A 25688-nucleotide genomic window follows, 5' to 3' on the forward strand; every position below is an offset into this window, starting at 1 on the left:
CCACATAGCCTTTTAGAACAGCGTGTTCTGAAAACAGCAACTTTACCCTGGATGGGCATATTTATACTGGGTATTGGTTTGGGCTGCTAATTTGGTAAAGTCACGCTCTGGATGCCTCCAGAGGAACCCAGTGCTATTTGTCTGCTGCAGGAATAGCTCTACTCCTTGCTGTCTTTGTTCCTGTGCCTGGCTCTCAATTCAGCACTGATCTGGGCAGGCTTTTAAAATATACTTATTTGTTAACATTTGTGAATCATGACAGTCAGGATATTTCATATCCATCGCTTTTATCCAATGGCTGTAAAGTTTTTTTTTTATTGGGATGACCATTCATGATGCCCGCTCTGCTCTCTTTCAGGCAAGGATCTGATCGGGGTCCAGAACTTGCTAAAGAAGCACCAAGCCCTGCAAGCAGAAATCGCAGGTCATGAGCCCCGCATTAAGGCCGTCACCCAGAAAGGAAATGCCATGGTGGAGGAAGGTGTGTCTGAATATCTGTATACACCTTTTTCCAAAATCATTGTATAAAATATATATAAACTCACGCACATAAAGGATTATATATTTTAACGTAAGTTGCTCATATCTTGCTTGTGTCACTAGTAATCCCGCATACTACCCAAATGAAGATGCCAGATGTGGATTTCCTGGAGTCAGCACTCTATATATTCAAGATTTAAAATAACAGCAACAACAGTTCTCTATATTACCCATCTTATGACCTTGTTTGTCTTGCCAATATCACCTGTGAGGTTTATTTTAGGTTATATATCGGATCTAGTGCATAATAATCAACAGGAAATAATAATGTCATTATATCGGCACAGATTGAGATTGCAAAATAAAAATTGAATAATAACTCAGGGCTGGATTTGGAAGACTAGCTTAAGAGGTGATGGGATATACAGTTTACTTGATTAAATGGACACATTAATTATATTTCAAGAAGGCAGGGAGAGAGCAAAGAGAGGTAATAGTTATGTGGAAAGCTGGAATTTGGTTTGTGACGTATTAAAATAATCAGTACAGTCAGAACAGTCTGACGGAAAGGTTAATCCTCCAAGGTTGAATGGTCAGATTAGCATTCCATTATTGATTAGCTATGATCATAAATTTCAGTGTATTATTATTAAATATATATAAGTATATAACTCGAATGTTTTTCAGTCAACATTGACTGCACAAGTAAAGGGAATTATCTTTTGTAAATCTATTTTATGTACCTTGTGTTAGAGGAAAAACTAAACGATTTGGAAAAAAAAAGCTGGGGGCAAAAAATCTGCACCAGTAATAGATTAATGTGGTGGCCTTGTTAAGGCTTCTATATAATCAGCTAGCTTTTGCACAGTGTATTCTGTTCTGCTAATATACTTGTGGGAGGGGAAAGCTGAGCTTCACAGGATGCGGAATTCTGTGCCCCCGTACCAATTTCACACCTTTAAAGAATTGCAAGATACGCAGAGATGAGATATGTATGGTCGTGAGATCCTTCTGAAGAAAGCCGCAATCATTTTGTAAGACATCTGACTTCTGAGCACAATCCTTTACACTCTGGATTCTACCAGGGAGAGATCAGGAGTGGGCCTTGGGTTCATGCATCCCTCTCCAGTTCTCTCTCAATGGAGGAAGTCATCCTGGTGAAGATTACTCCTCCCACTTCCTGTGACAAGGAGAGCTTATGCAAATTAGAATCTTTCTCCCTGTCAGTTGCAGAAGCAGGCTGCCTTTTTGTTCCAGTCCTGCGTGCTTGGCAGGGGCAGGGCTTGGAGGAGGGAGCTCTGCTCCATCATTATTTTGCCAGTGTATTTTTGTAGTGAGGGGAGCCTACAAGCCTGACTCCTTCCTACAGTCTCCTCCTGGGGAGCATCTCATGGGGCAAAGGATAGTGTGAGCTGTGCTAGAGGATTGTGTGAGCTGGGGCTAAGGTGTCTTTCAATCCCCGAGTCTTACTCGGAGCCGCTGTTTCCTGCTGCTCAGGACACTTTGCTGCTGAGGATGTAAAAGCCAAACTGAACGACCTAAACCAGAAATGGGAATCCCTGAAAGGCAAGGCCTCCCAGCGCCGGCAGGATTTGGAAGACTCTCTACAGGCCCAGCAGTACTTCGCAGATGCCAACGAGGCTGAGTCCTGGATGAGGGAAAAGGAGCCCATCGTGGGCAGCACGGACTACGGGAAGGATGAGGATTCTGCTGAGGTACAGCGTTGCCAGCATGTGCAACATTCTGACATTCTCTGAAATGTGACGGTGAATCACTAGAGTACAATAAATGGTACATTGATCTTGAGAATGCCCCATGTGGAAAGATGGGACAAAAATTGGGAGATGGATGAAGGGGCTTCTAGCTGGGAAAGGGTATGTGGCATCGATTTGTGTAACTTACAAAGGAATGTGTTAGAAGATGCTATATAGAGAGGCAGTACTTAATGCTCAATATTATATTTCCACCACTAGGAACACATTTTGATGGAAAGGCTGCAAGAAAAGAGGAATGTTAATATAGTGCCATCAGTGTTTTATAAACTAACTAAATAAATGTGCATTGCAGTTTGCAGCATAACGGTTAGATGACAGGCCTCTGCCCCAGGAACCTTACAATCTAAAGTTCAAGGCAGGGAAGACAACAAGCAGCCTTCCCAAACCCAGCGCCGTCCAGATGTTTTGGGCTTCCAACTCCCATCAGCCCCAGCCAGCATGGCCAACGATCAGGAATGCTGGGAGTTACGATTTGAAACATCTGGAGGGCGCCAGGTTAGGGGAAGCTGCGACAGAGGAAGAAGAGGGAGGTGGAGAGGAGGGTAAGCAGGGGGCAAATCTCTCTTTGGTTATGGTACTTAGTCCTCATCTCCTACTGAAACTAAGCCTAAGGGTTTGTGCTGAAGGGTTCATGGGGGTTTAGTGGAGAGGGGCAGTTTGCTCATCCAAAACCAGCTGTGCCGCAAAGATTACTGAAGATATCCACGGTATCTCAAAATGTATTCTCGTCTTTGACATAATTCTCCCAGCAGATTTTTCAAGCACATGTGATGTTCGAACTGCTTTTTGGGGCTGAAATGTGTTGGGTGGGAAGCAGCTAGAGAGATACGTAAAACATATTCAGGAGCTGAAAGGAGCTCTGCCGTTAAGTGAAGGCCCTCCATCTCCAGTGTTCCCAGTCTGGCTGTTTTGAGGAGTAGTGGCTTGCTTTTTATTTGTTTCAACATGGCAGAGGCCACAGTAATGGCACAGGTTTTTTTACTGACAGCATAAATGTTATGATGCGTGTTTGTTCTTTGACTTTCAGGCTCTTCTCAAGAAGCATGAAGCGCTGATGTCTGATCTCTCCGCCTATGGCAGTAGCATTCAGGCACTGAGGGAACAGGCCCAGGCATGTCGGGTAAGAAGGAATTGGCAATCACCTGTTCCTATGATCTTGTGCTCTCATACCCAGGTCTTCCCATTCTGGGCTGGGGTGATGGTTGACCACTTTTACAACAAACCTCTTATGGCTGGAGCAGGGGAGCTGCAGTCCTCAGCCTAATTTCATGCAGCCCTCAGCATCACCCAGTTCCCTTGATGCTGTGGGCCCATTCTCATTCTGCAGACTGCCCCCTACAGGCAATGAGTGACCTGTGGCTCTGACCACCAGGGGAGCAGAGAGCCAGAACTCCTGGTTTTGAGCATTGTGGTGCCCAACACTAAGGGTGGGAGAACTATTCTTAAGGTGTTTTTTGTTTTTTTTTTTGCCACAATGAATTCCAAGAATAACAGCTGAACAGGCTTATTTTCCCTGCAGTTTAACCGTCTGTCTCTCTTTTTTTCAGCAACAAGTAGCTCCCACGGATGATGAAACTGGCAAAGAACTTGTCCTGGCTCTGTATGATTACCAAGAAAAGAGTCCCCGGGAGGTTACAATGAAGAAGGGTGACATCCTGACTCTGCTGAACAGCACCAACAAGGTAAAGCCCTAAGCGGCTGGGATTCCAAGGTGTTGTCTCATGATCAGGCAAGGCTCAGCCATGACCCACCCGAACCGTATATATATTTGGAGGTGGTGAAACAGGGAGCAGTTTCACTAGTGCAGCTGCAGCTTGTTTCTGCAATAAAGTTTCAGAGACACAACACAAAGTTTTGCAGCACCATACAGGCTAAAATTTATTGTGGCATAAGCTTTAGTCCTCAGTTGGCAGATACATGACCATGGGTGCAGAGAGAAAAAATGGTAAACATTCCACAAAAACTAATGCCAAAATAGAGCTGCTGTTTTGGACTCTTCTTTGTGTTTGCTGTAACAGAATAACATGGCGACTCCTTTGAAAGATTTGGAGGAAATCCATCGGGAACAGTAGCACAATAACTTTAGTCCCAACTAAAAAACTATAAGATGGTGAACCAGCTTTTGAGTTTCACAGAACTCTTCTTCGGGCTAGATGTTAAAACAACAACAAAATTGGGAGGGACAAGGAAGTGAGAAGAAGAGAAGAGCAAAAGATGCTAGTACAGGGCACGGTGGGAGCCCTGTTGGCATTTTAGAAACCATCTCACATTTATTAGCCCTGCATTCTTATCAGGCCACGGCAACATTATGTTGTCTGAAGGGCAAGAAATGCCAGTGTGTTTTAGCGATGTCCCCATACTTCCAATCATTCACAGGTTACTGTGTTCTTCTGTAGCAGCCTTCCCCAACCTGGTGCCCTCTATACCTGTTGGACTACAACTCCCATCATCCCAAGCCAGCATGGCCAATGGAAGGGGGGGGCTGTGTTGCTGGGTGGATATGATGGAAGTTGTAGTCCAACACATCTAGAGGGTAAGAATGGGGAATACTGTTCTATAGCATTTGTGTTCGATGGGTGAGTTGCATCACAGGCAGGTAAGGTGGGCCATGCCAGTGGCATCGCTGCCATTTTTGGTGGCTGTTGAGGGCTGCTTCTTTTGTTTTCTTTTTAAGAGAATCAAAAAGATAGGAAAAGGCCAGATGCTGAGGAGGACAGAACTCCTCAGTCTTGTCTTCCTTTTCATCTGGTCACCCCAGAGAGGGGAGAAAGATAGCCCAAAGGGCCTAAAAATTAAAAATACATCCCACGTAACAGGTAGGGTGATGAAAGGTTGAAGGTGATTGCTCTGTGGAACTGCAGAAGCCAGAAATAATTACCCTCCAATTACATCTGCATGATTGCTTATCCCAAGTGACGTGAGTTGAGAGGAACACCTCTTGCTAAGGATTGGTGACTCTTTCAGCTCCAGCTTCTAATCTGAAGTTGGCCGTAACTTTCAACCCCAAATTCTGATCTGTCGCCCTTTCCTTGCCACGTAAACAAATCTTAACTTCAGATGACTTCAGAGATTGTCATTCCAGGGTAATGGACAACATCAATGGGACATGCAATTAAAGTCATGTCTTTTTCCCCAGGACTGGTGGAAAGTAGAAGTGAATGACCGTCAGGGTTTCGTACCAGCTGCCTACGTAAAGAAGTTAGACCCAGCGCAATCTGCATCCCGAGAGAACCTGCTGGAGGAGCAGGGCAGCATCAGTTTGCGCCAGGAGCAAATTGACAACCAGTAAGATCAAACTAGCAGGACCTGGAATGAGCCAGACAGCTTGGGAAGAGTTTGTCCTGTTCGCTATCTTTCCCAAGGAGTTAGATTGCTAGTTCCTACTGTTCTCAACAGCCAGTTCCACTGAAAAGCTTTCCACATTCCTCTTTATTTCTTAATGAATCCATTTACTCCTAACTTTAGACATCTCTGCTTCTTTCCCATTTTCAGCTGTTAAAAACCGTGTTTACTTCCTGACCTGTGTGATCTGTTAAATTCACTATGTGACTTGAGTTATCTGTGCTTTTCAATGTCTTAACAATTCCAACCATTTTAGTCCTAAATAGCACTTGCTTGTAATCATAACTCCCAGATTTTCTCAGCATGTAGTTCTCATTGAGATGCCTTCTTAAATCTAGTTACCTGAAGTACAGTACTGAACCCTTGCAGGGCTACGTACAGGCAAGGAGTAGGCTGGGGATGCTCCTGTTTTACCTGGTCCACTAGTTTAAAAAAAATAAGTTTCTAAAACTAATTTGCCACGCAAATGAGCAAAAAGAAAAAGCTTGGTTAACTGCCCCTCGTTGGGCGCATAGCAGAGCAGTCTCTGACAGGAGGTGTGTGCTGCTGAGTCTTCTTATCCTGATCTTGGAAAGGCAAGAGCTACATTTTGGCACTTCCTCCCGACCGTGCGTCCTCTTGCTACTTTGCTCCTAAAACAGCGTCTCATCCAGTGCCTTGTTTGAGGTACTAGCCATTAAATGACACAGCACATATCATTGGCAAAGCCTCCTACCGTCTAATGATATTTGTCCTCTCAGCAGCACTGTAGAAGGCACTGTTTTGTTCCTACTTTATAGTTGGGGAGCTGAGATTCACGAGGCCCCCAGTAAGCCTGGGGCCCAAATCAAATGCTGTCTCCTCCCTGGGCTACTGTAGCTGTGCTGCATTGGGAGCAGGAATCCCTTTGGGTTCCAAGGGCTGAAAGAGATGCTGTGGCCCTGTAGCGAGAGCTGAACTGTACTGCTGACAGTTTTTGTTCCAGTCATTTGCACCTGTGTGCTCTGATCTGCTTTCCCATTGTTTGTGTGTGACACCCTCATTCCTTCCATTTTAAATGTCCTCCTCACTTCTATTGTCCACCATGAATGATCCCTGGACGGAGCCTCTGCCTTCATTTAATTTTTGTTAATCTGACTAATATTTTGCATGCTCTCTGCTATGCTCCCTCTGTCTGTGCAGGACTCTCATAACTAAGGAAGTCGGCAGTGTATCTCTGCGTATGAAACAGGTCGAAGAACTGTGAGTAGGCTTAGCTGTTTGTAAACCATGCTGTCTCCAAATAGTTGCCTCTTCATTCTTCCACTGTCTCCTGTCACTCCTTGTGTCCATCTGGGGCAGCACTCTTAGGAGGGTTGATCTAGTTTCAGAATGGTGTCTCTTCCAAATGCTGAACTGGGTTTCCTGGGTCCATGTGTTCTTCAGGCAATCTTGAAAAACTGTTGTTTGCTTGTTTGTTTTTCTGCTGAATTGGTTGTGCACTGTTTTAATGTTGCCTGTCAGTCATTATTTTTTTTAGCAGTGGACACATGAGGTTCATGGTTGGAGGATGGGAAGAAGTGAAATGGGAGTTCATTAACTAAAATTTTAGATTAGATGACTGGTCGGTTATGGCTATGCTTTGGCCGGTGGGAATCCCTATGTTGGTGGAGCATAGCTGGCTGGGGAATGCTGGAAGTTCTAGGACTTCTTTCTGTCTAAACATGCATAGCATTGCACCCTTAGACAGAGAAATGTACATTGGGAGGAGGTCCCTCCTATTCTATTCTTGCCTCCTCTCGAGACCCTAAATTTGTTGAGCTTCTTTCTGCTTCTCAGGGTTTTATTGCCCAGTTTGGCTACCAGAATTTTTCTCCCTCCCTTCCCGACACTTAGCCAAGGCCAGAAGGGAGGCAGCTGTTTTCTTTTAATCATTGCTGGCCTTTAAACAGTAGCAATGAACAGACCCCCAAACCTTACTTGCTAGCTAGCTGCGGGACTTCAGCAGAGCTCAACAATGCTCCCCGCTGCAGGAAGTGGAACAAAACCATCAGGCTTCCAGCAGATCCAGGTCAGAATGGGCAACTTGCACTCCTTTGGAGGGGAAGCAAGCAGGCACTTGGCAAGCCCTGACTGCCCCCACCGTGGATGGGACAGCCATGGCGGTGCTTGGCAGCTCGGGAAGCAACAGAGAGGGGCCTTCACCCCACCCCAAATTTTTACGTCCCTGGGGACAGAGATCCACAGAGCTACTTTTTCATGTTTTCTGGGAAGGACCTCATGGCAGAGATCTGCTTGAAACCAATTCTCATCAGTGGATTCCGCTGGTAACTGGCTTCCACTCCCAACATGGCTGGGCAGCTGGACTGGCATTCGGAGAAAGTGCTGGCACCATTGCAGGGCTCCCTGTTTTATTATTTACCACAATGAATAATAATAATAATGGTTTTAAAAGAGCGAGAGTGGACCCCTTTTCCACAAGCCAGGTGTTAATATCACTCAGCTAGAACTTGGTTTGAAGCAAATAAGAACTCAACTATTCTCATGTTAGTGGTTTTGTTAGCTTAGAAGTGTGCTATACTCCTGTAAATAGTCTTTTACGGCTGGCTTTTGCTGTAGAAGCCTTCAACCAGTCAAACCTGCTTTCTCAAAGAGAAAGATTCCTGTTGTCCCATTCCACCCAACACAAAGTGTAGGGAACTCTGCTGCTTTTTACTGGGCATTCAGGGCGTGCTATGGTCCATGGGGTCACGAAGAGTCGGACACGACTGAACGACTGAACAACAACAACAACAGGGTGGCATGGTTTGCTCCAAAGGGTGCTGGTAATCCAGACTTCTTTTTAATGTGTCAAGGAAAACAGTCTTGTCTTCCAGGAGTATCATGGAAGCAGTGGAGTCTGGTGGCTCCAATGTCAGTGGGGCGCTGAATTGGCTCCGGGTTTCAGTCAGAACTTCGCACCTTGGAGCGCTCCTTTAGAGTTGTGACTGAAACCCAGAGTGGATTCACCATCCCACTGACATCGGAGCCACCAGCCTCCACTGAATGGGGGGCATCCCATCCATTTTGCTTTATGTAGCTATGACAATGTGCTTGTCAGGAACATAGGTTTAATCAGAGAACTGTGTTTCCTGTTGACAAGAGAAGGATGTGCATTTGCCTGTAAAGTTTAAGCCGGTGCAAGTTCAAAGCATTTGATACGTATGGCTGTTTGAGGCAGCATCCCTGCAAGAAAAGAAAGGAGCTCTGTCCAAACAGTGGAGTCTTGTTTCACGCATCCGAGAGGCAGAAAATGTTGTGCTGATCGGAAAATTCAGTATTTCTAATTTGCCTCATTCATCTTTAGGGTAACTAATACAATCTAGAGCAGGGCTGGGGAACCTGTAGCCAGGGATGTGAGCTTTCCAGAAAATTTGGATCAAAACATTTTCTGGAAAAATTTCCAATGCAAAGTAGCTTAATTTGCATAGGAGCATTTCAGTTTGCATTGGAAAATGTTCTGATACCCTAGCATGGGGTTGGGCAGCTCTTGGAGCTCCCATCAGCTCTAGCCAGCATAGCCAGTGGTGAGGGATGATGGGAGTTGTAGGCCAAAACATCTGGAGGGCCACAAGTTGCCCACCCCTGCCCTAGTGAGATCTAATTTAGCATGTGTATTTTGCTTGTATTTAGTAAACAACAAAGCTTTAAAAAAGTTTTTAAAGGTTACTGTTTTGTCCCAATTCACCACAAGTATTTGTCCTGAAATATTTGAGGCCAAACATTAAAGCACACTTAATGTGATTTAAGTGTTTTATGATGTAGACATTTTTATTGGAATACTGGTAAATATTTAAATACAATAGCAAGGATGTCCCTTACATTGTTCAAATTTAAGGAAAAAAACAGTACTGAAAACAGTTCACACAATAATTAATTTTAGCAACTCCAAGAAATGTGTATGATATTGCTGAGAACTATTCATCTATTTCAACAGAGCTCAACTCTTTTCCACTGAGGTTGTTGAGTTTTGCTGTCACTATTTATTACTTCCATTACGCTCTGAGACATATATATATTTCAACGACATATATCTATGCTAGAGATAATCACTTGAAAAACATTAATTACAACTTTAAAATGGCCAGGCTTGCCTAATACTGTAATTGCAAGTGGCATCCATTCATTTTTACCAATGAACTTATGAAACTGAAAAATTTTCACAGAAAAATAAAGCACTGGAAACCTGTTATACCTACATCGCTGCTTGTAGCCCTCCAAATGTTGTTGGACTCCTATTCCCATCAACCTTAGCCAGCCTGGCCAATAGCAAGGAATGATGGGAGTTACAGTTCAGCAACATCTGGAGAGTCACAGGTTCCCCACTCTAGCCCTAGAGGTTAATAGCTGTGTTCACAGGGTTCCTGCAGTTAATTCGTTCTGTGCTGTCTTGGCTCCCCACATTGCGGTTCTGTTATACCATATCTGTGGCCTTAATTCTAAATTGTAATTTGCTTTGCACCTCCTTGCTTTGTCAGCCTTGCGTGTTTAGAGGCTTTGTTTCCAGGTCCCAGCTTCTGTAGCATGTGTAAAAACCTTTAGTGGTTGCAGCTATCTGGTTCCGTAGAGCAGCGTGTTGTCCTTTGAGGCCTCTCTCCCCGGTCTCTGCTGCTGCTGCAGGCCCATGTTGAACCACGGCCACGTGTCTGTGACAGAGTGAGCATTCAGGCAAGATCTGACCTGGGCCCACTTCTGCCTTCTAGATACCACTCTCTCCTCGAGCTGGGGGAGAAGCGCAAAGGCATGCTGGAGAAAAGCTGCAAGAAGTTCATGCTCTTCCGCGAGGCCAATGAGCTCCAGCAGTGGATCAATGAGAAGGAGGCTGCACTCACCAATGAAGAGGTTGGAGCAGACCTGGAGCAGGTCGAGGTGCTGCAGAAGAAATTTGATGATTTCCAGAAGGTGAGTTCTGGCACCGGACTTAGGAAGTGGTTGAATGAGGGCTGGGGAATCTGGAAACAGATTCCTCCCTCTGAATGCCTGAATAAGAGAGAGAGGAGGGCAAGCAAGTGGGCAGCGGTGACCATGGCAAGGAGTGGGAGGAACCGCTCAGAGCATCTTCTCCAAGCACCCCCCCCCCCGCCCCCAAGCCAGGCCATTCAGGCACTGACTGGGTGAACTCTTTGTCCACCAGGAGGCTGGTTCTCTTATAATAGAGCTGTAGAACCTCCAGCCAGGGGGCCAAAGCCAGGCCTCCAGTTCTTCCAGACAGCTGTGGGGAAAGAGCAGATTGTATCAGGAAATTGGTGAGGTGGTTGTGCACCCCTGTACTAAATAAACGTCGCCTCTGGCTTAATTTTTATATGGTGGAATTTTGCTGTTCTCTGCAGGATCTGAAAGCCAACGAGTCACGTCTGAAGGACATAAATAAGGTGGCGAATGACCTGGAATCCGAAGGTCTGATGGCCGAAGAAGTGCAGGCGGTGCAGCAGCAGGTCTGTTCCTGTTTCGCTGAGGTCCCTCCTTCCCCTCCCCCCCAGTAATAATTTGCAAGTGGGTTTAGATCTTCTTGGAAAACTACTCACTGAATCCCTGCTCTGTAGCTGCTCAGATGTTCAGCATTTGGCAAAGCTGCCTTGTACCAGGTGCGATTATTTGTCCATCTAGCTGAGCAGTGTCTCCTGACTGGCAGTGGCTCTCCAGGGTCTCAGGTAGAGATGGGTCTTTCCCAGCACCTGCTACCTGCTTCTTTTACCTGGAAATGCCAGGCATTCAACCTGGCCCTTCTGCAGGCAAAGCATGTGCTCTCCCACTGAGCTGTGATCCTTCCCCATAGAGGTGGCATTGCAATGACTCATGCAACATTTTCCTTTTGGATTAATACTTAAACCAGTACAAGTTGTAACTCCTTGCAGCATGCGTTTTGCTGTGAACATGTCTGGAGCCATTTCACGCGTCATGGGGTTCACTGTGAAAACACAGTAAACACAGATCAGCCACCCTGCTTTTATAACGTACAAAAGAGAGCCTCAGTCTGGAAATGTTTAGGATTGCCTTGATTTTTTCAGTGTCTCCTGAACAGGTTCTTTCAACCCGCTATAACTTTTTCTGCCTTTGTAAATTGGAGCAAGACCTTAACTGTTGTTGCAGAGATAGGAGCTACCCCATTAAGGGCTTAATCTTATCTGTGGTTCACAACGCACTTTGGAGACTTGAAACGTTTGCAATACTTGCATGGTATCATTAATTTTCCATATTGGTTTCTGTTCATTGTTCAAAATTATCCATGCATCAACAAAATGGGCAAAAGCACTCGTGTGACACATCAGCTTTTAGAAACCCCTAAGAAGTTACATTGCTGTAATATGTTGTGACCTTGTAGGAATGTTATGACTTTTCCTGTTTGTTGCTCATATTGCTTTGGGAACATTTTTTTTAGCTGTAACATAGCCTGGGTGACCTGTTTCACCTTTATGAAAGGCACAGTGATTTTTTAAAATTATAATTAATACCCTTCCTTTCTAACAAAAAATGGCTTTCCCTTCCCAAAGAGTTCGCATCTGTCTTTATTCTGTTGTACAAAAATAAATGCAAGCATACTCTTCTCTCTTGCAGGAAGTCTATGGGATGCCACGGGTAAGCACCTTCTACAGTATTTAGTCTTTGTTCAGTGCTCTTTAAAAGGGACAGAATTGGGGTCTAGAAAACATATCTTTAAAACCAAGGCACAAGGATCCTTTTTGATCTTCTTAATTGGCCTGTTGAGGGCATCTCTTTGACCCATCTATTCTCCCTCAAGGGAGGCTATCCTGAGATGGATTACTTCTCCTTCTTCCATAGGCAGGGCTGTGCCAGTCAGTGTAGACTTTTAAGCTTCTGTTGGAGGAGGCCCCATCCAGTTCTGGTCCTGTCTGCATTCTTCTTGGAGCTCTTGCTCCTTCATTCTGCTTACAAGGCCAGATAGTTTTGACTACCAGCCAGGATATTTCTCTAATCCATGCATTTGCCATTGCTTGTACATTGCAATGGACCCACCATACACTTCATTACACGCGCCAAATATTAACGCACAGATGTGCAGCTCAGTCCTAGACACGTTTACGCAGATATTAAATTCTACCGAGTTCAGTGGGAGTTACTACCAGGTAACAGTGCATAGCATTACAGCCTTGGTTATTTTTTTAATAAAAAAAGAAAAGAAATCACAACACTTTAAGAAAAAGAATTAACGCTAGTGCTGGATAGTTGCTTTTTAAATAAGGGTTTGTGGTAGTTCTGATTTGGTATGTAGCATTGTCTCATGTTTTCCTGATTGTTCTTTCAAACAGGATGACACTGATTCCAAGACAGCATCTCCTTGGAAGGTAGGACCCCTCTGACAAATAATGCTGATGTAGGCAGAGACCTTGAAGTGGGGCAGTTGCATCCTTTTTAACTGCACAGGTTTTTTTTTTACACTGGAAGCAAGCTGTCTCCTGGCTTTTGTTTAAAACTCCACCTGGATTTTAATTCTGGGAAGTGTAGAAAAGGTTTCATCCCACATAGTAAGATAAAATCTTATCTGTAAGACAGTGAACATTAAAAAGCAACAACCCTGTAAGGATCTAACTGATTTGAAAATCGAAATTACTGATTGTGTAAAATGAGAATGGCTGACTGACTTTGCATCCTGATTAACTGCAAATGGCATAGAGCCATGTGCTTATGATAACAAAGTAAGTTTGGGGTTTCACTACTGAAGAGGGAAACCTACTTTTTAAAAAATAGTAATTATAAAAACTATCAACTTAAATCTCTTTCTGCCACTCTGAGAATTTGGGGGGGGGGGGGAGTCAAATTTCTACATTTAGCCAGCTGAGCTGTTTTGCATGGGACACTAGGGTGTTAAAATGTGTGCACGTAGGAAAACAAGTTTTGTAGAGCTACTGTGGTCTGAGTTTGGCTGTTGGGATATACGTTTCATTAATGTTGGGTTTTATTCCTCTTCTGCATCCAGTCTGCAAGATTGATGGTGCACACTGTAGCAACATTTAACTCCATCAAGGTAAGACTATGTTAATGTTGTCCTGTCCTAAGGGAACTTTCCAGGCCTCACTACAAAATGTTGTAGAGTAGCCTTCCCCAACACAGTCCCCTCAAGATGTGTTGGACTGCAACTCCCACCACCTCTTACCATTGGCCATGCTGGCTGGGACTGATTTGGAGATCAAAACATCAGAAGGATACCATGTTGGGGAAGGCTGCTATAAGCTATTAAGGGTGCAATCCTGTGCATGTTTAGACAAAAAAATCCTACAACTCCCAGCATTCCCCAGCCAGCTATGCTGACTGGGGAATGCTGAGAATTGTAAGATTTTTATTCTCCCTGGGGAATGCTGGGATTTGTAGGACTTTTTTCTGTCTAAACATGCATAGGATTGTGCCTTTAGATTCTCAAGCAAACCAATTCTCCCTTCCTCCCTCTCTCCATTTTGATTTTATTTTTTTCAGCTGTGACACCTTAGACATTCTATGGCTCAGATGCCCATTGACTTAATTACTACAGTTGCACAATTGGCCTGACTTCGAATTCCTGTAGATCCCCACCCTGCCCCAAGCAGAAGTGAGAGCTGCCCCTAGAAAACAACAGAGAAAGCCAAGATTCCGTGATTGGGCGGCAGTATGTCTCCCACCCCTGCAAACGTGGGACTTCCTGCATTTGACATTGAATGCGAACTTGGAAGTTCCCTCTCCAGACAATGCGATAAGCTACTCTAGATTTTTTTTCTGTAGCCCTCAACATTCCATTGGCCCTGAAATCTCACTGGGCGTTCTTTGCATTTTCTAAACATTATTTTTCATATAATTTACAAATGTACATACTTCTGTATATGCAGGGAGTCTTCCAAATATGTATAAAGCACTACCTTATTTTTGACAGTGCTCTTAGAGGAAATAGTAATCTTGAACACTGTTTTTACATCTTGTCCTAGAAATCCTTTGCAGTAGCTTCCTGCCTAGATGGGTGTGTGTTGTTTTTAAAGCTGTTGGATGAATCGCAGGGCAGTTTTGGGTTTAATACCTTTTTCTTTCTTTCCTTCTGTCCTCCAGGAACTGAATGAGCGCTGGCGATCTCTGCAGCAACTGGCAGAAGAACGAAGCCAACTTTTAGGCAGTGCCCATGAGGTACAGAGGTTCCACAGGTAAGGAGCACTGTTTCTTCAAGTTGCAGGCTGTTCTGGTGGGCAGCTTTTACTGTAGATTTAGCAGTCCAAAACAAAACTGCTAAGTATTGTTGGAAGGCAAGGGCTCAATTCAAACACCGCTCCAGGCCCTGGGTAAGGAAGCTTAACTATCACTTGGCACGGTTTCTGAATGGACAGATGATGAAATATGGTCGGCTTTCAAGCCAGAATGAGAACCCATGGTTTGTGCTAATTATGATTTGGCATGATGTCTAAATTGGCAAACCAGAGTTATGGCCAAAGTTAATGAATCCTTGAAATGCCTTTTTTATTGTAGGGAAAATGTTTTTAGCATCAGGCAAAGAAACCTGGTGACCATGCACTTAAATGTTTCAGACAACCTCTTTCTAAAGCGTTAGAGCAGTGTGTAAGCAGCCTTCCCCAACCTGGTGCCCTCCGGATGTGTTGGACTGGAACTCCCATCATTCCCAGATGTGTTGGACTGGAATTCCCATCATTCCCAACACATCTGGAGGGCACCAGGTTGCAGAAGGCTGAATTACAGTGAGTAATAATGCTTCTTCTTTTTTCTTCCTCCACCACCACTACTACTTACTACTACTACTGTTGTTGTTGTTGTTGTTGTTGTCGTCGTCGTCGTCATCATCATCATCATCTCATATTTGTTCCATGAAATTCAAGGTTCCTGTAGGGAACCTAGAGTTTCCAGGTGGCCTCCCGTCCTGGCACTGACCAGATCAAGACCTGCTTAGCTTCAGCAAGGCGGCTTTATCACATGCTTTTAATAAATGCCCTGGGGCCTACAATAACAAAAACATCCCCTTTAAATTACAGTAAGAAAAACTATTGAAAAGTGACAATGCTACACCCAAATCCTCAAAAACCGGCCCCCACCCCCAGCCCAGCTCTGATTCTGTTTACTCTGCGGAGATAGAATATTTTTTTAATAGAGCTGAGGCTCTGTCTTTCTGCAGCTCTGCTGTTTCTAGCAGTGCGCACGGTCTGGACATATGACGCTCTCCCTTTCCCCACTTCTTAGACAGACAGAGTAGGAATGGAGCTGGCCTGAGCGACAGAATGTTGTTCTGCTCAGGGGCAGCCAGGCAAGCAGCTTGCTTTGTCACCCCGAGCAGAGCAGGCTGGACAGCATGCGGAAGGAGCTCATTTATCCCCATCGTAGCAACATTTTGAAAGGATCTTTGCTGATAAAAGTTCAGTTTGTTACCTCCCTTACAGAGATGCTGATGAAACAAAGGAATGGATTGAAGAAAAGAACCAAGCCCTCAATACAGACAACTATGGGCATGACCTGGCAAGCGTGCAGGCGCTGCAACGCAAGCACGAGGGCTTTGAGAGAGACCTCGCAGCTCTTGGTGACAAGGTTAGAGTGGGGACTCAACCGGACTCTTTCTTTTGAGAGGCAAGAAGCATTCCTTTCGCTCTAATGATTCTTCCCTTCTGCATCATCACTGCAGGTGAACTCTCTAGGAGAGACTGCTGAACGCCTGATTCAGTCTCACCCCGAGTCATCTGAAGATCTTCAAGAAAAATGCACGGAGCTGAACCAGGCCTGGAACAGTCTGGGGAAACGTGCCAACCAGCGCAAGGAGAAACTCGGGGACTCCCATGACCTTCAGCGTTTCCTTAGTGATTTTAGGTAGTTTTCCTTTTTCTTTCTTTTGTTTAGGGGGTTTGGATAGATAAGGTCTAATTGCGGATTTCACTGCTTCCACAATGCTGTGAATTCAAAACATTGTTGTTCTGCACCTCTGTTTGCACAGGGACCTGATGTCTTGGATCAATGGAATCCGTGGGCTGGTTTCCTCCGATGAACTGGCAAAGGATGTCACTGGAGCAGAGGCTTTATTGGAGAGACACCAAGTATGTAAACAGTCTTGCCACCAGACGTTCCTTGTGCTGGCAAGGAAGGGGATGAAAGCTCCCTGCCACCAGGGCTGTGCCATCCCGTGTGATGTGCTGGGAGAGGACCCCCAGAACCACATTGAACCCAGCCAGTAATGGTTGTTGTGTGTGTGTGAGAGCTGCCCGTCACATTTGACTCATGTATGTTTCATAGAATCATAGAATAGTAGGGTTGGAAGGGACCTATAAGATCGTCGAGTCCAACCCCCTGCTCAATGTAGGAAGGCTGTTTATTTGTTTTGTCACATTTTTATCCTTCCTCCAAGGGGCTCAGGGCAGAGTACATAATCCTCCCCTCATTTATCTTCACAACAACCCTGTGAGATAGGTTAGGCTGGGAGTGAGTGGCCCAAAGTCACCCAGTGGGATTCGTGGCTGAATGGAGGCAGATTTTGGTCGCCCTGGTTCTAATCTGGCACTGTAGCCACTCCCAGACTTTCTTAGTGCATTAGCATCAAGAATGTATCTTGGCCTCACCAGTGGTAGGTAAGTTAGTTCAGCAGCTCTGAACCTGGTATTTCTGCCAGTTAAAAAGTTTAGTTTGCACTGGGAAGAGGCTGAACTTGGCTGGCTTTGACCTGCTTGCTAAACCTTGAATGCTACTATAATTGGGACATTATAAATGTGTCACAACGTATAAGTGTGTCTTTTGCACCATCAGAATTACACAAATGCATAGGTTCAAAGTGCCTGGAATTTGATAAAAGTAATGAACTTGTGTTGTTAAAGTCAAGCTTGTGCCCACCCTTGCAAACATGCTTACCAAAGACAGAGCTACCTTTGAAGTGCTAGAGTTGTTGCTTAATAAAATGCCTCACCTGCGCTCTCTCTCTCATATAGGAACACCGCACCGAAATAGATGCCAGGGCCGGCACATTCCAAGCATTTGAACAGTTCGGGCAGCAGCTCTTGGCCCATGGCCATTATGCTAGTCCAGAGATCAAGGAGAAATTGGACATTCTCGATCAAGAAAGGGCCGACTTGGAAAAAGCCTGGGTCCAGCGCCGAATGATGTTGGACCAGTGTCTAGAATTACAGGTGCACGTGCTTAATTGAACTGTATCCCTTCTCCACCAGGGATGGAAGTTATTCAGGGCTGGTGTCGATTACTCCGCCCGCTTATTTTGGAGGCAGGACTACGCAAATGGTGCTGGGCTTGCTCCCTGTCAGGGCGAGAAGCCTCCCCAGCTACCCGTCCTGCCTGCTTCAAGGCAAACAGGGCTTTCCCAGAGTTCTACCTCTGTGAATTTTTTCTTTGTCACAGTAGAGGCCCCACTTCCAGTGTTTTTACCAGACAGCTTACCTCACCATGATGAGGGAAATGGAAAGGCAGAACTAGCCACAAAGGTGAGCAGAGTTCCCAGGCTAGTTTCTGGCAAGGAGGTACAAGCATCCCAGGCTAGGAGTGATGCCCCTTGGCTGGCCAGAGAGCCAGCTCTCTTGCATGGGAGAGAGACTCAGAGCTGGCTGGGGCACCACTCCTAGGCTAGTTCTGGCAAGGTGGCATGAACCTCCTCCAGTTTGCTGGGAGGAGCGAGAACCAGAACTGGCTTTAACAAGGAAGGACAGGTGCTCCCAGGCTAAACTCCATCCCTTCAAAAGGTTCGCTTTAGGCAGTGATGGTTGGTTGATCTCCTTACATCTTTGTTTTCAATTTAGCTGTTCCACAGGGACTGTGAGCAGGCAGAAAACTGGATGGCTGCCCGTGAGGCTTTCTTAAATACTGAAGATAAAGGGGATTCCTTAGACAGTGTGGAAGCCCTCATCAAGAAGCACGAGGATTTTGACAAGGCCATCAACGTTCAGGTGAGATAACGGGAGGGCTGCATGAAAGAACGGGAAGGAGGATCCCAGCTGCCGGGACTGGCCCCAACCTCCCTCTGAGGGAGGACTGCTCAGGACCCAATCCCAGGATCCCCTTCCCAAAAACAGGATTGGCCAAACCTGGCCTTTCGGTCCCCCAAAATACCCAGTAGCCACCCTCTTAAGCCAAGAGGCACTCAGATTAGCCCTACGGTTATGCAGAGAGATCACACCAACTAAAGGATGGGTAAAGGTTTATTAAAATCAAATAAAGGGGTAGAGGGAAAGGGAAGAATGGAAGTAGCAAGTTACACAAGAGGGTACAAAGCCAGATCACATAACTGTATACAGAGAGCTTCATGAACGCACGCCCAAGCAAAATAATAACTCTACCTGACCTATCCTTGCATACCTAGGTATGGAACTCCCTGGATAGCAACCAGCCGTCTGCAGGTCCAGGACCACCAGGATGAAGGGAGACCCCACGCCTCAACCTCAGCCCTCTTTTAAAGCCCAGCCCTGGCAACCCAGGGCAGATGTTCCTTCAGCCAATTGCTGGCTTGGCCCCTGGGTGGGCTGCCCTGGCCTCCGAGAGGCTGGAACTCCCCACCAACTCAACTGTTAGCAGTTCCAATTAGCAGGGACTGCGCCCAGCCTTGAGCAAAGGGGCCGAAGAGCCTCCAGATAACACCAGACATCAGACGTGACAGCCTGACCTAATCTTCTGGTGGGAAACAGGCCGTCATTCTTGACAGGCTGTATTTAAAGATGTCTACTACTTGAAGCATTTTTGGTGGAGTTTCCTTCTATGTGTTGCTCTTACTTATTGATTAAACTATATAGATCCCACTGTTCTGTCTCACAATGGGGACCCCCCCGAGGTAGTTAACAGCACTCCTTAGGCTCAGCAAAACAACATTCAAACAATAAAACAAGCACCAAGCGAGCAGCGGCCATGCATCAGCTAAAGCCAGGCACAGTACACACACAATCTTGGGAAGCAGCCTGACAAGCCACATATCTGAACGATGCTGTTTTCTCCTGTCACTTAAAGATGGGGCGGGGGGGCTGACTAGGTTTCCTGGGGTGAACACATTCCACAGGTTGGGCATTGCTCCTGCAAAAGCCCCCCAAAGGCAAATAGTGGGGGGTGCAAATCAGGGCCTCATCTGACAATCCCAGCATGTAAGCAGGTTCATATGGAGGGAGGCAGTCCAGGCCCCCAAAGCTGTTGTGGGCTTTAAAGGTCAAATCAGCCCTTTGAATTGGGCCCGAAATGCATTGGGAGCCACTGAAGTTGGAACAGGACTGGTGTTATATTGTCTGGAAAACTGACTCCTGTTAAGGAATGTCACACAGAAACCTTCACAAAATTTGGCATAAAATGAAACTTGCTTTTTGCTCAAATTTTTTTTTAGGAGATCTTGCAGCACGGAAGAGTTTCTAGCGCAGGAATGGACAGCTTCTGTACTCCCGGTGGAGGGGCGGGGGCATTCTATTATCCAGACAGTAATATGGGAGCCGGAATTGTATTTTGCCAGAGAAACTGATGTCTTTGTAGATGGTCAGAATTGATAGTAAAGATGCTCCATCTAGGAGTAAAGTCTTTCCAAATATGGAGCCCATGTGTGTAGCTGGGACATTTACATACAAACCACAGTTATAGATAGATCACTTGTGTGGATTATCTCCATCTCTTACAGTTTTAAAGCATCTCTTCTTTTCCTTGTGAGTTAACCTTTGTGGTTACTATTTTGGTAGGCACCAGGACAAAATTGCCCCTGGGAGGAGAAGGTGGATGTAGTCCACTAGCCACCCTATCTTATTTAGAACTGCAATGGCATTCTCACAGGAGCCATTTGTAGAGCTTCTAGCTGTGCCGATATTTCCACAAAAAAACGATACAAGCTTTGCTGGTATCGGGCTTAAGGTCAATGTAGACCAGCCTTCTCCATCCTGGCGCCCTCCAGATGTGTTGGTCTGCAACTCCCGTGCTAGCTGGAAATTATGGGAGTTGTTGTCCAATACATCTGGAGGGTGACCAGTTGGGGGAGGTTAATCTAGTTCAACGGGGGCTAGTGAGATGTGGGAAGCTCACAATCACAGCAAACACGGTGACAGCCTTTCTCGTTGTGGAATCACTTGCGTTCATTATTCATGACAACATCCAGAGCAGTTTGTTATCATGTGAGTGGTGGGTGGCACCGTGTCTTTGTGGCTGCCCAAGACAGCAGGCAGGTGTATCAGTTGCCAAGGGGTTTGAGACATCTGCTTTTGGAGAAAAGCAACTCCTGCAATTGTTTTCATGAAGCAAACACTGCTTTGTGCTACAGAGCAACAGCAACCGGTTCTGTGCTCAATTATGTTCTTCCCGTGACCAGAGATCCTTCGATTCCTTAATTAGAAAATGCTTTCAGAATAATTCCTGCTCTTGTTATCATGTAGCAGTTTAGGCTGATACTATTTCGATTTTTCGGGGTGTCTGAGCTCTTTCAATTTGTGACTTTTCTTTTGTACAGGAGGAAAAGATTGCGGCCCTACAGTCTTTTGCTGACCAGCTGATTTCCTCTGATCACTATGCGAAAGGGGTCATTGCCAGCAGACGCAATGAGGTTCTGGACAGGTTGGTGGGCTAGCTTAATTTCTTAGTTGAAGGATTCTAGACCCCTGGTTGAAGGGTAAACGTTCTTAGGAGATGTTTCACACCTTCTGCATCGAGAGTAACCCCTAAGGAATTCCCTTAATGATTCACCAGTGGTAACTGTAGAGTTTTTCTTACAGGTGGCGTCGGCTGAAAGCGCAGATGATCGAGAAGCGCTCTAAGCTTGGAGAATCTCAGACCCTCCAGCAGTTCAGCCGAGATGTGGATGAAATAGAGGCTTGGATCAGTGAAAAGCTCCAGACTGCAAGTGATGAATCCTATAAAGATCCCACAAATATCCAGGTGAGACTGATAATTTCCAGCAAATGAAGACAAAGGTTCATACAAATGTGATCTTGTCCTTTTGCTGATGACAAGAAAAACACAAACTTGATGGCATTAAGCAGAAAGCGAAGCACGCCTGGAATTAATTTCTGCGTAGATGGAAGAAAATTCAAATGCGGCAGCACTTCTGTCATAATGGAGGCATGGATTCAACTTCTGAGTGCCAAAATAGGAGGTCAGAAGTTCATATGGGGCCGTATCAGGTGATGCATTACCTGATTGTTGCTCTAAGTGCACAGAGGATTGTTGCTCTAAGTGCACACAGGAGCACAGCTTCCCTCCTTACCCTGCCTCCAAAGCCACTGGTTATGGCAAATGTAGAGAGGCCCAGGTCATGCAATTGTTTCCCCAAACGACATCTGAGAATTGGCAGCACAGTCTGAGCCTATGCACTTCGGATTTCATGTGCCCTCCGTATGGATTTTTATTGTTTTATTTATATATTCCGTTCCTGTTGGAGGCAGGGCAGACAGGCGGGGTGATCAGGGAGAGAAGGCATGTTGTCGTTCTCCCACTATGTGTAGGGGAACAATTGAGTAGTGTATTGCCCGATCTGGCCCAGCGTGAAGTGATACTTGATTAAACAGTTGGGACCTGCAACCAGATGTTGCCGTGTGAAGGGCTCCCTCTTACGAATCCCAGCCACTCCGTTCCCCCTTCCTTCCCCTCCCCACCTTCAGCAGTCAGTATTCTGTGCCCGGTAAGCATGCTCAGCCACTCCGTCCCATTTCTCATGGGGCTGTTTTTGGAGCTTCCTTCCCCTTGTTTTCTTTTTTCTAAATATTTTTTTCTGCTCTGCAATCGTCAGAGTTCCTCGAGCCTGCTGGTACCTTGTGGGTGAGGCCATTTTGGCTTACAGCCAGGGCCAGAAATATCGGAGCAAGGATAACCGTTTTGGCAGCTGGCCTCTGTACACCACCACATTGAAGCTGAAAGGACACACACCCAGATGGGAGCGAAGTCAGGGCTTTCAGCTGTCATTCAAGGGGCTTGACAAAATGAAAATTTTAATGAAAATTAAAGGATTTTCATGCAGGTATTAAAGGCGATCCTTAAGTTTGAAATGATGTTGGTTTGTTTGTTCCGTTACTTATGAGCCACCAACGATGGGTGTGTGTGTCTGCCACTGGCTGTCCTTCCTGAATGGTTAGTGCCCCACTTTTGTCAAACCCCTTGAATTACAGCTGAAAGTCCTGACTTCGCTCCCATCTGGGTGTGTTTCCTTTCAACTTCAATGTGGTGATGTACAGAGGCCAACTGCCAAAACAGTTATCCTTGTTCCAATATTTCTGGCCCTGACTGTACATAAGTAATGACACTCACAGCCTGAACGTCAGGAATAGAGGGTATTATACCTGATTTTATGCAGCAGTACATTACCCAGAATTCTGTGTTCAATCTGCACAGTTGTTTTTTTTCCCCCTTCACACAGTACCCAAGGAATAAAATGTCAATTGTTTATTTCTTTCAAACCCATCTTGCATCCAAGCTCTGCTTACATTTCTAAGATGCAAGACTTAGTCTGTTTTTGGCAAAGAAGAGAAATCTATTCCAGTGACTCATCTTAAAAATGAAATAAAATGAAAGTGCCCTTATTTGTTGGATCAGTATAAAATGCACTGATCTGTTCCTTTTTCTCAATCTGTTTTGTAGCTTTCCAAACTCCTGGTAAGTTTCCATAGTCCAGTTTGATTTGGTTTGGTATGTTTGTCCCCCTACATAAATTACATGTGGGCAGAAGGCTGTCTTGTGTTTTATTTTTAAGTATGTTTCATCCACTCACCCAGTCATTCATTCATTCATTCGTTGATTTGTTCGTTTGTTCATTCATTCAATCAGTCTCTCATTTTTACCATTCAGTGACTTTTTTGTCCCACTTAGTTGACTTACCATCTGGGTGTAGCTTTTGTTCCGGGGGGTTGGGGGGGGTGCGTGTATGTTTTGCTCTTGCTTTTGGTAATGCCTCATCAGCATCGCACATTAACATACTTGTTCTTGCAGCAGTGTTCTGCATGATCTATTTAATTTCCTGTTGTGCTACTCACCCTTTTTAAGAGGGCACTTGATAAGGAACTCGGTGCTTGAATGCCGGTTCATCCTACTCTTTTTTAAAAAGCCGAGCTAGCCCACAGTGTTGTCTTTCACCACCACAAACAACGGTGGTGAGTTGAACAGGACGTGTGAGCTCAGTTCCCTCCTTTGTAATAATTGAGTGGAACTATCTCAGCCACAGGATCACAGGTTAATTTTTTTTAAAGAAGGTGACGGGAGAGATTGGCAGCTCCTCTTGGAGGTGGTTCAAGGGTGTGCACTCTTCCAGATGTTTTGGAGTACAACTCCCGTAATCCCTGACCTTTGGCCATGCTAGCGGGTCTGATGGGACTCATAGTCTGAAACGTCTGGAGGGCACCAGGCTGCCTATCCTGGCTTATTGGGACAGGCCAGAGCGCAGTGACAGAGTATGTGTTGTTTGGGTGCGTAACGTCTGGGGCTCAGTTCCCAGCATTTTGGGTAGCAGGGCTGGGAGGGACCCCTGGCTAAGGTCTTTGGGTCCTCTGCCAGTCAGAGTTGGTGGTGGAGGGATAGGTCTTCCTGGCAGCCACGCCCCCCCTGTGACCGCACAAAAGTCAGTGACCCTTGAAGAAGCATTAAATAGCAAGCCAGTGCAGTGTGACGGTTAGAGTATTGGACTAGGACCTGCATTCAAATCTCCACTTAGCCATGAAGCTCACGGGGAGACCTTGGAGCAGTCACTCTCTCTCAGCCTAACGTACCTTATAGGATTGTTGTGAGGCTAAAACAAGAGCTGTGTACTCCACCAAGCATTTCATAATGATGACAATAATAAAACAGACAATTTGAGCCTAATCCTATGCATGTTTAGACAGAAAAAAAGCCCTACAACTCCCAACATCCCTCCAGCCAGCCATGGTGGCTGGGGAATGCTGGGAATTGTAGGCCTTTTTCCTGTTTAAACATGCATAGGATTGTGCCCTTAACAGTGTACTCTAAAGGATATTTAGTAATCGGAATTAGAGTCAAGGTAACTTTAAGTTTAGAATAACCTTTGACTCTTGTTAGATACTCAAAAACCTCAGCCTTTCAGAAGCCTAAGCCTCATGATTGCAGAGAAAATTGTTAACAGCCAGTGGTGAAAATAATATGAGCAATTCCTTTGGAATAGAGCAGCATCCTCTGTGACCTTTTGTGCAGGCCTTGAAGGGGAAAGGGAGTAAGGGAGAAAGAAGAGGGAGTGAGGATGAGTGTGGAATAGGGAACGGATGGGATGAATATTTGCAGGCTGCATGGGAAATGAGGGGAAAGAGCAGGCCTTCCTGCTTAGCCTCCACCCCTTTAGCTTAGTTTATCTGAGCCAAACATCTGTTAAATCAGGCAGGCAAAAGGCAGATCAGGATCTGCTGGTAGATCTCTGAGTGATTTGCAGTAGATCAGCAAGGATTTGTGCATCAGCAACAAAATAACTCCTCCTGGCCTTAAATTATACTGCTTAAATGGAGAAGGCTTTGGAGTAAGCAGGAATAGATTTGGGGATGAAAGGATTTTTGAGCTTGGTTCTGGTCTTGATCACCCATTCCTGAGCTGAGCCTGTGCTCAGAGGCACCCTGTTCCTTAATGCTTAGTGCATGTCTGCCTGCCTGATCCATTATCTTGCACCTGACTCTGGTTGGCGGATCTCAGGGTTCTAGTGAAAAACAAAGTCCATCCCGCAAGCCTGAGGTCTGTCCTCCCCTGTGGTAAACAGCTCTTATTATTCCGGAGAGGTGAGTAAGGCAAGGAGCAGCGTAGCCCTAGCGTTCCACCCCCAGAACAAGCAGGCATGTTGCACAGGCAGGCTGCGTGAGGCCCCCCCCAATCCATTTGTGCTGCCCCCCATGCAGCAGCTCATGCAGTTGCTTCACCTGCTGACCTACCCAGTCCCAGGCGTGGCTATAGCTGCACGTGCCCTCCCTGGGAAGGAAGCTTGGCGGCTCTGGCTGCTGGCTTGCCTCGCCACCTCACCCAGCCCACCTAGGGCCTGAGCTCCAGCAGGGGACATCGTTGCTCCTGCTCTGAAAAGGTGCCAGAGGTCCCCTTCACTCCCCTGCGTCCTGTCTCCACTACACACCTGGCCGGATTAGAGTAAAGTGCTAGACTAAGTGGAACATTGGCGTGACCTGGGCTATGGCAATTTCATGTGTGTGAATAGGGCAGAAACCTGCACAAACCTCCTTCAAATGAAAGGCAGTTTTCTTGCAC

The 25688-nt window shown here is 45.7% G+C and overlaps 1 protein-coding gene across 4 annotated transcripts in view; it reads left to right on the forward strand.

Moving 5' to 3' along the window:
- Window positions 1-25688, forward strand: part of SPTAN1 (spectrin alpha, non-erythrocytic 1) — a 77517-nt gene that overhangs the window by 32163 nt on the left and 19666 nt on the right. For 2 of the 4 annotated variants that reach the window (XM_084820711.1, XM_084820713.1), the window contains exons 18-36: window positions 359-481; window positions 1978-2195; window positions 3283-3375; window positions 3803-3937; window positions 5392-5540; window positions 6759-6818; window positions 10298-10496; window positions 10925-11029; window positions 12150-12170; window positions 12863-12898; window positions 13531-13578; window positions 14625-14716; window positions 15956-16100; window positions 16195-16376; window positions 16501-16600; window positions 17483-17680; window positions 18302-18448; window positions 20965-21068; window positions 21227-21389. In XM_084820711.1, the coding sequence (XP_084676837.1) occupies window positions 359-481; window positions 1978-2195; window positions 3283-3375; window positions 3803-3937; window positions 5392-5540; window positions 6759-6818; window positions 10298-10496; window positions 10925-11029; window positions 12150-12170; window positions 12863-12898; window positions 13531-13578; window positions 14625-14716; window positions 15956-16100; window positions 16195-16376; window positions 16501-16600; window positions 17483-17680; window positions 18302-18448; window positions 20965-21068; window positions 21227-21389 (2318 nt within the window). The remainder of the gene's footprint in view (window positions 1-358; window positions 482-1977; window positions 2196-3282; window positions 3376-3802; window positions 3938-5391; window positions 5541-6758; window positions 6819-10297; window positions 10497-10924; window positions 11030-12149; window positions 12171-12862; window positions 12899-13530; window positions 13579-14624; window positions 14717-15955; window positions 16101-16194; window positions 16377-16500; window positions 16601-17482; window positions 17681-18301; window positions 18449-20964; window positions 21069-21226; window positions 21390-25688) is intronic. The other 2 variants (XM_084820712.1, XM_084820714.1) reach the window with 1 other exon arrangement.

This window comes from Heloderma suspectum, chromosome 14 (genome assembly GCF_057233095.1).
Source record: "Heloderma suspectum isolate Gila_16-S chromosome 14, 16-S_ref, whole genome shotgun sequence".
Classification (NCBI taxonomy): domain Eukaryota; kingdom Metazoa; phylum Chordata; class Lepidosauria; order Squamata; family Helodermatidae; genus Heloderma; species Heloderma suspectum.